Raw genomic sequence first — 12,279 nt, 5'->3', positions numbered from 1 at the left:
ATAACTAAAGTAGAAGAGACCGATACAACACTACCTGTTGAAGTTTTCCGATAACAACAGAATTGAGCATGACCTCTGCCTGCCGTGTTGCGTCAGGCGTTCCGGCGATGCGCGCGCTCTAGTATCGCGCGGGAGCGATTTCCACGTGACATGCGGGTCCCGGAGTCTCGGGTAGTATGTCATTGAATGCGCAACAGTGCGAGTTAGATCCGGCTGCAGGCTCCCCCAGGCAATCCTACAGTGGCGCTGGCACGTCACGTCGCAAATGCAGCTCGGTGGTATGGACCGATCGGTCGCGCTCACCCCGCGACCGCACCACTGTAAGTGACTCGGCAACCGTTCCCTCGGGTGCTGTGAATAACGCAAGTACAGTAGCGTATCAGCTACTCCCGTCTTCATCTGTTTGTCAGACGCTCCCGGCCTTATCAAGCAGGGAGTACATTCGTATCAAATGCGATGTCTGACATGCATCAACTGTTGCTCGTCCGATCCTGTTTAGTTTGCCTACGTCATCCCAGTGGGCTCCTACATGGTGACACATTTACTGATTTACACATTTGTTTTTTGTTTTTTTAATGGATACCTTTACACATTACATAGTTAAGTACGATATGCAGACAAGTTTGTTTCCACAAATAAAGGGTGTATATATATACACATATTAAGGAACGGGTGCTTTTACTCTTTTGCCCTCCACTCGTCAGTCATCAGCACCATCTCTCGAAGCATGGCGATGGCGGAAGCTTCTAGAATTTTGGAGGCGTGCCGAGGCGCAGTGTTCAACCGATGGGTCGTCTTCTCGCCGGCATGCTCGCGTTGCCCCGCTGATCTCAAGGCCCACGGCCCCGCGAACCCTAACCTCGGCCCCCAAGCCGCCCTGCCCCTTCTGCGCCGGTCGTGAGTCCGAGTGCGCACCTGGGATCTTCCGTGTGCTGCCAGAGCCACCGACCGGAGCCTCGCGTGGCAGATCCACATGATCGAGAACATGTACCACGCATTGCGGTGCGACGCCGGAGGAGGTTCCCCGAGACGGATCCCTGAGATCGTTGGGAGATTCCCGAGCTCCGCGACCCGCCGTTCGGAGCTTCATCGGAGCCGCCGTAGAAAGATCCACGAGCTCCGCCATCATCGGGAGCTTCGCAAGCTGCCATCGAGTAGATCTGTGAGCTCCACTGCTGCCGGAGCAACCATTTGGAGACTCGCGAGCTCCACCACATGGGAAGCTTTTCTTCCGTACGGAGCTCCACCAGATTTGTCGTTGGGAGATCCTCGAGCTCCTCGACCTATCATCAAGAGCTCCATCGGAGCCACCATCGAGAGATCCACGAGCTCCGCCATCAGCTAGAGCTCCGCATGCCGCCGTCGGGTGGATCCGTGAGCTCTCCACAACTGTTGGGAGCTCTACCTCCGTATGTAGCTCCACAAGAGCCAGACATCGAGAGAGCTGCGAGCTCTGTAACTCTCCATCTGGAGCTCCACCGGAGCCGCTGTCGAGAGGTCCACCAGAAGCATCGGGAGTAATGACAAAGGTGGAAGAAAATGGATTGAACATGTAAAATGTCAAGTATTATTGGACTACTCCAAAAGGCTCCCAATGTCATATATTGATGAGCAGAGGAGTACTTCAGGATTCTAATCAAAACTACAGCAGAAGCTAGCCTTGCAAATGATGAGCACAGGAAATTAAAAGACCATGCGTACCAGAGAAAGGGCTTGAAACACCAATTAATAACAAGCGAACCATCGATCATGTGCGTACTTAGCCTTATCCCTGGCGTGCATGCAAAAAAATCATCGCGAACATCATATCACACGGTTCTCCTGGTCACGGCGCATCGATGTTTGCACCACTACTTCCACGAAACTATGAAGTAGTTAGGAAGCGTTGAACTCCTCAGGCGTGTATGTTTATACATATAGGAAGTAGTATAAATTTAATTTGATAATTTATATAATTGAATATTTTAATAATTATGATAATTTAGTTAAAATTAGTTACCATGTTTTTTCTAATAGAAAGATTGACGCTGTAAGCGTCGGATTGCTAACCTTAGCTAATAGGTAACAAATGAACTCTCATGTTGAATGCAGATTAAAATGTTAAAATGGCAATAAAATATTACTCTATTTAGAGATATATAACTGCAGTTAATTAGTTTCATATCACGTATTTTTCTCCCTAAAATAACTCTAATACTACCATACTACTCACATATACTACTTATATTACCGGTGAGAAATGAGTAGTATCCTGGCTAATCTGGACTGTTGGACTCTAAAAATAGATGGCTTATATTAATTTTGGACCACCATTTTCTCTATTTATATAGCTTAGAACCGTCCTCGGTATTGCAGTATATCTTGTGTTACAAGGTTATAGGTTTACACTAAGGAAATCTATCTCTAATGATTATAACAATCAAATCACATCACAAGATTACAACCGAACCAGATCTATTTCTATTTATACTTCCAACAGCCCCCCTAAATCACAACTTATATAGGTTGATATTGCACTTGAAATCATCACAGCGAACCGACGATCGATCGGGTGAATTTCGACGACAAACTTTCTAGTGACAATTCAAGTGACGAGGTAAATCGATTTATCGATCAATGAGTGAAATATTACGGCATCGAGTTCGAACCACTCAACTGTCAAGACAACTATGAATGTCCAATTCACAGCAAGTTGGGATCAATCCTCGCAGTTTTTGATAACATGGATTGTCAAGATACCAACTCAGAGCAATCCAATGATGCATCCATGATGGATCTAGACACCACCTCTAGCGGATATTACACCTGGAAAGTTTTCGCTATCAAAAACGGGTGTGATGATCTAGGTCATCATGTCAACAATCTGCAAACGATCAAGGTCCTCTGGCCCCGGTGGCAGGTAATTGTCAACTTCGGGCAAGCACACCACCTCCAACCCTTATCAGGGCCTTGGCCCTACAGTCTCCTGATTATCAACGATGGCTAACTGCTTCAAATTTGTGACTGCTAAGAGGATTCTCCTTCTACAAGAGGTCCTCATGCGCCCTCCGACCACTGATCTGGCTACCCCAGTAGGTAATGCTTTGGTGAACTCGACAGTTGACTTAACAAAGGAGATCATACTCCAAGCGGAGAACTCTCATCTCCCCCGTTGCGAGATGTGTCGGACCCGGAAAGGCATAACACTCGGAACAAGGCTTCTCGAGATGAGTATCGGGCAAATAACCGTCGTCGGACCTCACCAATCAAGGAGCATTCGACCAATGAATTGCATCAGGTCATCGACAGTTGGCAAAGATGCTCAGGGGTTTCTGAAGAAGCTTGTTCTTCTCCTCACCGATCTAATCAGGAAACATCCTAACATCGATCGAATCAGGATCGATCTTTAATAGTCGTGGAAAAGTCTCTCTGGGGAGTTGAAACCAAGCAAGGTGCTATCAACGGTTGCCTTGCCTTCTCTCCAGACCTATGGATGAAAGTTGTCCAACAAGGTTCCTCCTTGAGACGATCAAGAAATACAATGGAAAGCATAAACCCGTTGAGTTTCTCCAAATATATACCACGACCATTCAAGCAGCTGGTGGGGACACGAAGATAATGGCGAATTACCTCCCCAAGACCCTTGAAAAGGCAGCCAGGACTTGGCTGGCCAATCTATTTCTAGGGACAATCTACTCATGGGAGCAACTATGCAAAATATGATCTCCACCATTGGGAATAGATGGGGAACAAAACTTTGCACGAGTTCATTTAGAAATACCCGAAATTCCATTCGCAAGATCAGTGACTATGATGTCATCCAGACGTTCAAGGGGTTAAGAGCCGGCATTGCATTGAAGACATAGCCAGAAAAGAAACTAATATAGTTAAGGAGCTCATACAGATATTCGACAAGTCTGCTAGGGTTGAGGATGCACTCCTCTATATTAAGGAAAAGACTCAGGGTATCAAGCATCCTCAACATAGGCTCGGTGGTGACAAAGTCCAGAGCAAGAACAAGAAGAACACCAAGAGAAGTAAGATCAAGAAAGCTAAATTTGACGAAGTTTTTGCAGATCTACTCGACGTTCATCCCGACCAGCGCTCCAAAACTTCCCAAGGCAGAAGCTTTACACCAGGCTCTGGTGAATGAGACAAGAAGCCTTGGTGCGACCTCCACCAAACCAACAACAACAACATCCATGATTGTCGCATCTGGAAAAAATTGGTCAAGGTGGAGGTCGAAAAAGCGGTTAAGGGAACGAAGGTCCAGGTCGTGACCCAAAGCAGGGACTCCGACTCTGATGGCAGTGAGGATGATGCAGACCCGATGTATTTTCAACCGGGTGAGAGATAATCAACCACATGTTCGGTGGTTCCATGTCCTACAAGTCCAAGCGGCAGTACAAGAAGGTGGCCCGAGAAGTCTTAGCCGTTATCCCTAAGGGTCGTCAGGTCATGAAGTGGTCGGAAACCGAAATCTCCTTCGGCCAAGAAGATTGCCCTAATAATTTCATATGGCTAGGCCGCTTCCCGATAGTGGTCGAGCCTATGATAAATAGTTGTAGGGTTACCTGAGTACTTATCGATGAAGGGAAATCCCTAAACATCCTCTTCGGTAACGCACTTGAAGGAAAATAGATCTCCTGGTCTGCTATCAAGCTGGTTATTTAAGCCTTCCACGGTATAGTACCAGGGTCCTCGGGCACTCCCATTAGCCAGACACTGCTACCTGTTACCTTCAGGAAGCATGAAAATTTTCGGACAGAGAAAATTATGTTCAATGTGGCAGATTTCGAGACGGCATACAATGTCATCTTAAAAAGACCTACTCTAGCCAAATTTATGAAAGCAACGCATTACGCTTATTAGTGTGTGAAGATCCCACGACTCGAGGAGGTGATCACCATCAGGGGTTGTCCCAAAGCTGGTCTCCGTTACGACAAGAGAAGTCTCAACATGGCAGTTCAACACCAACCAAGCAAGAAACGCAAGAGCTCAAGGATCAAGGTGGATAGAAAGGCTCAGTCATAACCGTGATCATAGCGCCTCGAGATGCAAACCCAGGAACCCGGGCCTCAACTCCACGACTAGTTCGAAGCTAATAAAAAAAGTGCCTACGCTACTCCGGAGGTAATAAGGGTCATCGCTTCTTGGCTTAATTAAGTCTGTATCATTTATGTTTAAGGCAATAGGTCTTCATAGCTCGTTGGTCGTCAATAATCTCTGTAAGTTCTAAGTGTAAGTCCTAAGAGCACTTCCTTACAATAATAAAGATCATATTGCCTATGGAGTCAATAGATTTTATTTTTCTACCTTTCTACGTATCCTCATGCCCAATAAACGGAATAAGTCGCTTCTTGGATCCTTCATCGCGAATGTGCACACGGGTTAGCAAAAAGTTTGTCTTGACCCAAGGGCAATATGAATTCCCTTTACTTTAAAGATGTTTTTACTGACTGGACTGCCTACTCGGAACCCATGTTTTCGAATACATAGCTGGGGACTTAATAAAGTACTAGGCACTGGAAACCGAAAACAACATATTGTATACCTTTCTGAACGCAAATTCTAATGAAAAGAAAATGATTGTTGTGACATGAACTCAGGGTTGCAAAATGGCTACTTATTGTGTTCCATGGGTGACTGGGTGCTACGACGCCTCCCACTCAAGAGGGCCATAAGCCGGTTATAATAAGCGTTCTGACTAGTGGCCAAAGTGTCCTAAACTAATTGAAGGAAAAAACAAAGAGAAGATCATGATATGTTGTCAAAAGAATCCATCACGAAATACTCCCATTGGGCATGGAGAAAAATTTAAGTTCCTGACTTAAACTAACAAAAGGTACCAAGTGTTTTTACAGATGCCAGGGTAAAAGCAAAAAGACTACGCAAAAGGCAAGAAATCCATCGTGTCCACGAAAGCCTTGGCTATGCCGGTCACCGCCTCATCCTTGTCGGCCGACGAGTCTTCCGACTCGTTCCCAAACCCTTCTAGGAGGATGTTTGTGTTGAACTCTGGCTGATGGGTCTCCAGGACAGCCATCGCATAGGCGAGGGTTAACTCTGCACCTTGTCAGGATTGGCTCAAGAGATGTTCAGTGACTGTTACTCAGAATCCACCGAACGCCTAGAAAGGACAATGATGTCGCCTAGAGGGGTTGAATTGACGTTTCTGAAAACTTTGTCCCCTTGTTCAATAGTAGGCCTAAACTTGCAGCAGAAATAGACTAACGGATTTTTCACAAGTGTAAAACCTAAATATGTTAGGCTCAACTAGTGCACAATCATCCTAAACAAATATGAAGGTTACAACCCAAATGTGAGAAAGATTATTCAAATCTAGCAAGATATGCAAGAAGCTCTTATAGGAAGGATCGATCCTATTGATTGGATGTTCTGATTAAAACCAATCGGATGTTCTGATACTGTTCACCGGATGTTCTGTACTGTTCATCAGATGTTCCGATGCAAGTAAAAACAACTAGATAGAATCTCACAAATTAACACAATGCACATACAAATAAGCATACAAGCAATTAAATCAATGTAATGCAAAAGAGTAAGGCAATACAGAGACAAATGATTTGTTACCAAAGTTCGTATATGCACCGATATCCTACGTCTCCGTTGAGGAAGCTCGGTCACACTTGAGCCGGGTCTCTTTCAACCCTTTTCATCATGAGGTTGCACAAAGCACTCCTCGTCTCCACTATGGCCAACTCTTCCTCCACTCCGGAGATGGTGAGTTATACAACCACTTCTAGGCCTCCTCACAATCTTCACTTGAGGAAATCTTCGGCAATCCACCACCAAACTGTCTAGGAGACGGTGGTCTCAAAGAGTAACAAACTCCCAAACTCACACACAATCAACGATGAGTGCTTAAACACACGCAACAAATGCGACATGTGTGAGCAACCCAAGCTCCACTGACCTCACTCTATCCTCACTGAGTCAAAAAGGCTTGATTCTCACAAAATCTTGATAGAGAGAGAAGGGAAGCACTCAAAGATGGAACACCAAGTTCTAACATCTCTCACAAGCACCACAAAGGCAGCCCAGTAACTTGCCCCATGCAAGGAGGCTAAGGGGTATTTATATCTCACTCTGTAAAACAAGCCGTTAGACAGAATCTGCCTAGATCGAAACATATGATCCTTCAAATCCCAACAGTCAGATCTGGGAAAAACAACATATCGGAACATCCGATGTATGGATCAAAACAGCCAATCCAAAAAAATAACTCAAATCTGAGAGCTCCATGTTCCTGAAAATCAGAGGTTCCAACAAATCAGAACATCCAAAATTAGCACAGCTAACCCTTTGAAAAACATCGATAATTTTTTATTCCGATGTCTGATTTCGGTGATCTCAGACCCTACGAAAAGCTTATTCAGAGGGTTATACATACCTACTAAATTCATGATCTCGACCATATTATATCAAAACTAGAAACACTCTAAAAGTTGATTCGGACACTTCCACCCATTGTATAAAGCTTAATCCCTCAAGATTAAACTAGGTACCATATGGAACAATACTAAACACCACTAAGGCCATCAATAACAAAGGATTAAATCTAAAACGCCTTTTAAATACCCCAGACTCCAAAAATAAACTCTCAATACAAACCCATCCTGCACTAAGCACAGTGTTTGAGCACTCGACATAACAATCTAGCAACGCTTTGGTAGCCCCTCTTGATAGTACGGCTATCGATCCTATAACACGATCTCCTACCAAACTCCTTGAGACCAGTAAAACTAAAAAACATATTCTAGTTATACATTTGCCTTGAGCAATCATATCGGACTTGAGGAACACATCATCCAAGCCCTGACGCTTCTCATAGCTCTTCAAGTCTCGCCATCAACTCATCTTCTCTTGATGACGATGATCATCCCCGCTTCCATCTTTATCTTCACTCGATCTCCAAAAGTTTAATGAAGCTCTCTTGATAGCTTCCCACGCACAAAGTATAGGAGACCTTACTCTTTGCATCACCTTCATTTGGTTCATCACTGAGGCATGAACCGCAAGCATCAAACATATAAGTTACCCACTAAGCTTGTCTTAATCTTGCTCTTCCAACTTGGCATATTGAATATCTCAATTCAACTCATGCCTTCTTATGGAACATAACCCCAAATCACTCTCAAGCATAAAGCACATGGGTTAGTCTATAAAACTCAATTGATAATCTCATACATTTAGTCACTTAATCTCCACAAGTGACTTAGCCTTCACGCTAATCGTCAATCTTCTTGAGCTTCTTCTTTATCTCATGAGTATCACCTATAGCCTAATGACATCGATGCATTTCTTTGACTTCATGGAATTCCATAACGAATCCATGATTTACCACTTATGCATCTCCTATAAAATAACCTACTAACAATTCTCAATTTAATTGTTAGTCTATAGGTATTGTCACTACTTACCCGAGCATCACCTAGACCTCATTCATCTTGATGCATCTTTATTAATCACATGATATTCCTCAATGAATTCATGATCAATCTTCCATGCAAGCTTGGAAACAACATAACAACTCCAGCAAGCGTTTCCTGGAACGCGTCAAGCGCTGCAACAAGTTGTTGCAGGGTGGTTGACATTTGGGCCACAACTTCTCAAGCTGTGGAAAGTTCGGTGTTTGCCTTCTCCTTCCCGGTCGTCACTTGAGGTAGTTGCCGGTGTAGCTCAGTAGCCAACTTTTCAAGCTCGACGGCTCGGTCGATGACCTTCTTGGTGTCAAAACGGGACTTCCCCAAGCAGTGCATGACAAGCTGCAAAGAACAACATGGTCAGTACATGTCATTTTTTAATTCGGTTTCTAACCTGCAGGAAGAGTCCTACCGTAAAGAAGGCATTGAGCACCGAATCATGCTGATGGCCTACCCACCCTTCAAGTATGTCCCCCCAAAACACGTCCAGTGAAATCCTGTACTCCTTCTGTGGAGAGTCAGCAGCTGCCTCAGTGCTGGCTACTTCCAATTCCCTATTGGTAGCCACTAACGCCAAGGGCTTGCAAGGCTTGTTGCCATCTCCCTGGGATGAGGGAGGAGCTGGAGGTTGGGGAAGTCGGGGCTTGGGTACTAGCGGAAATATTCTGACTAGCCTACGGAAAAGACAAATTCAAAATGTACATTTCACCAAACATGAGAGATAATTCTTAGCATACCTGAGTCATTTCCTGGTTGTCGAAGGTTTCACCGGGACCAATAGAGGGGCCAATCTCTTGCTCCCTGATGCTAGTTGAGTAAAAGGAGCTTCGCCCGATGGACTCACATGGATTGTTGTCTTCCCACGCTCCTAGGAGAAAGGCTAAGATGCACTTAGTTAATAAAAGAACTTACATGACCATAAAAGATCAGGGTAAATGCTTAACTTACCAAGGTTGAGACCGTTGTCGAAGGTGGCAAAGGGTCGGTGAGAGAAGAAAGAGCAGGAGCTGGTGGAGAAGGTGGCCTGACATTGCCTACCACCGAGTCCACTCCCGCAAAGTCATCGACCTCTAACACCATGTTGCTGTCGAAGGATACCATTTGCAGCGAGCCACTTCCAATCTCTCTCGAACCCGTACTCCCTATGATAAAAACATCGTCTGAGTCCTCAGTAGGGGCACGATGAAGCTGAGATTGTATAGGAAGGGCAACACATTGGTAGAGAAGACAAAGATTTGTGCATCAATATGTTAGCTAACGAATACATAGATATGCTACCTGTCGAAGATACGTTGGTCGATGGTGATCTAGAGCAAATGTTAGCTGACGATGACGACGATGATCTGGAGTAGATGTTGTGTGATTGGGAGGGAAACTTCACCAATAAAAGATGTTTTCAAAAGTTTCAGCGTATGATAGAGGACTCCAAAACATCATTGTTCCCAGGCTACGAGAAGGAGCACACAAAATTCTATATCATGTTTTCACTGCTACAATTGAAGGAAAGCAATGGGTGGTCTGATACAAGCTTCACAAAGTTGTTACTATTCTTCAAGAAATTGCTTCCAAAGGGAAATGTGCAGTCAGAAAATATGTACCAGGCTAAGCAAGTTGTGTGCCTATTGAGGTTGGAAGTACAGAAAATACATGTATGTACAAATGATTGCATATTGTATTGCGAAGAGCATGCAGACTTGGAAGTGTGTCTCGTCTATGGTGCAACACGGTACATGCATGACGGTGATGATATTGATGGTGAAGGAAAGAAGAAAATGTCTCCTGTCAAGGTGATGTGGTATTTTTCTATAATCCCCTATTTGAAGCATTTATTCACTAACGAAAGGCGTGCCAAATTGCTGTGATGGCATGCCGGGAGTGCAAGGATGATGAAATGCTAAGACACCCCACTGATTCTACACAGTGGAGGAACATTGATAGGAAATACAAGAAGCCATTTGCAGAAGATGTGAGGAACATTAAGATTTGCAGTAGTCATAGTACTTTGCCTGTGACCCTATGTGTCCACAACCTTGCTCCTTGGTTGTGTATGAAGCAAAATTATATTATGATGCCAGTATTGATGCAAGGGCCGAGGCAACCTAGCAACAATATCTATGTCTATCTGAAACCATTAATTGAAAGATCTTGTAACACTATGGAACAATGGTGTACGGGTATGTGATGAATACAAATGAGAGAACTTCACCCTACACACAATGCTATTTGTAACAATCCAAGATTGGTTAGCCGCTGGTAACCTATCAGGCCAAACTGCCAAAGGCTACTTTGTATGCGTGCATTACTTGGATGAAACAAAGAGTTTGTGGCTAACGAACTGCCAAAAAATGGTGTACCTATGTCATCATAAATTTCTTCGCAAAGATCACCCATACCGTAGCAATAGGAGAGTTTTTTATGGGAAAGTTGAGACTTGATCACCTCCTAAGCATCGCACTAGGAGACAGGTATATGGGATGATAAAAGGACTTAGGGCTATCTTTGGAAAGGGACATGAGAGTACACCAGTTCCGAAATCTAATTTTAGAGCTCCTATATTCAAAAGGAAATTTGTTTTTTATTACTTAGCTTATTGGCCGGAATTGATGTCATGCGCATTGAGAATAATGTGTGTGATAGTTTAATTGGTACGTTACTAGACATACCTAACAAAACAAAGAATGCATCCCAAGCAAGGAAGGACCTGAAATGTTTGAACTCAGACAGGATCTACATCCCAAAGATATAGAAGAAGGTGACAAATATCCTGGTCCCGCTAGCTACAGTCCAAGCAAGGCAAAGAAAATTGCAATGTGCAAGTGCTTACATGGAATCAACGTTCCATCCCGTTACTCCGCTAACATAAAGAGACTAGTAAACATGAAAGATTTGAAATTAACTGGTATAAAGTCTCATGATTGTCATGTGATGATGACACAGATGTTTCCAATTGCATTTAGAGGTATTCTGTCGCCGAAAATCCGAAACCTAATCATAAATTTGTGTTCATTCTTCAACGTGATATCATAGAAGGCTATCAATCTGACTAAGCTAGATAAGCTGTAGGAAGATGTGGTCGAGACTCTATCCTAGCTTGAGGTGTATTTCCCACCATCATTTTTTGATATCATGGTGAATCTCGTTGTTCACATTGTGAAACAGATACATATTCTTGGCCCTGTATTTCTATATCATATGTACCCTTTCGAGAGGTTCATGGGAGTTCTAAAGAAATATGTTTGTAACTGAAATTGGCCGAAAGACTGCATGGCTGAGGGCTAGGAAACCGAGGAGGTCATTGATTTCTACGTTGACTACATGAGTCTGAAATTGATTGGTATGCATGTATCTCACCATGAGAGAAGGCTACATGGGAAAAGAATGAAAGGTGCAAACTCATTCCACACTAACGAACTCGTTTCATTCATGCAAGCACATTTTGCAGTTTTGCAACAATTAGTTGTAATGGGCCCATATGTTGAAGAACATTAGAAGATGCTACGCACCAAAAACCCAGGGAAGTCTGATGTTTGGATCGCGCGATAGCACCGAGATTATTTTGGCGTCTGGTTATGTAGACATGTGATGGATAAGCAGATAGAGTGTGCTTAGTTGAACGTGTTGGCTCACGAACCGTCAGCACAATCCTCACATTTCAAGGATATGACATAAATGGCTATACATTTTATACAAGAGCACAAGATACTAAGAGCGCCAACTAAAATAGTGGTGTTCGTATAGATACCTACTACTGCAATGGCAATAGGGATACCTATTATGGATTCATAGAGGAGATATGGGAGCTCGACTATGGAGTGTTAAAGGTTCCTCTTTTGCGGTGCCAATGGGTCAGACT

At 43.8% G+C, this 12,279-nt stretch overlaps 1 protein-coding gene across 1 annotated transcript; it reads right to left on the bottom strand.

Annotated features, from left to right (window-relative positions):
- Positions 1-452: 452 nt before the first annotated feature.
- Positions 453-1,854, bottom strand: LOC133888803 (uncharacterized). Its single transcript, XM_062329175.1, has 2 exons — positions 1,702-1,854; positions 453-1,487 (listed from the first exon to the last, which is right to left on the bottom strand). The coding sequence occupies exons 1-2, from the start codon at positions 1,749-1,751 to the stop codon at positions 701-703; spliced, it is 837 nt and encodes a 278-aa protein (XP_062185159.1). The 5' UTR covers positions 1,752-1,854; the 3' UTR covers positions 453-700.
- Between the last annotated feature and the right edge of the window lie 10,425 nt (positions 1,855-12,279).

The sequence above is a fragment of the Phragmites australis genome, chromosome 1, assembly GCF_958298935.1.
Source record: "Phragmites australis chromosome 1, lpPhrAust1.1, whole genome shotgun sequence".
Taxonomy (NCBI): domain Eukaryota; kingdom Viridiplantae; phylum Streptophyta; class Magnoliopsida; order Poales; family Poaceae; genus Phragmites; species Phragmites australis.
Note: the sequence above shows the minus strand (reverse complement) of the source record. Positions and strands in the feature narration are given on the sequence as shown.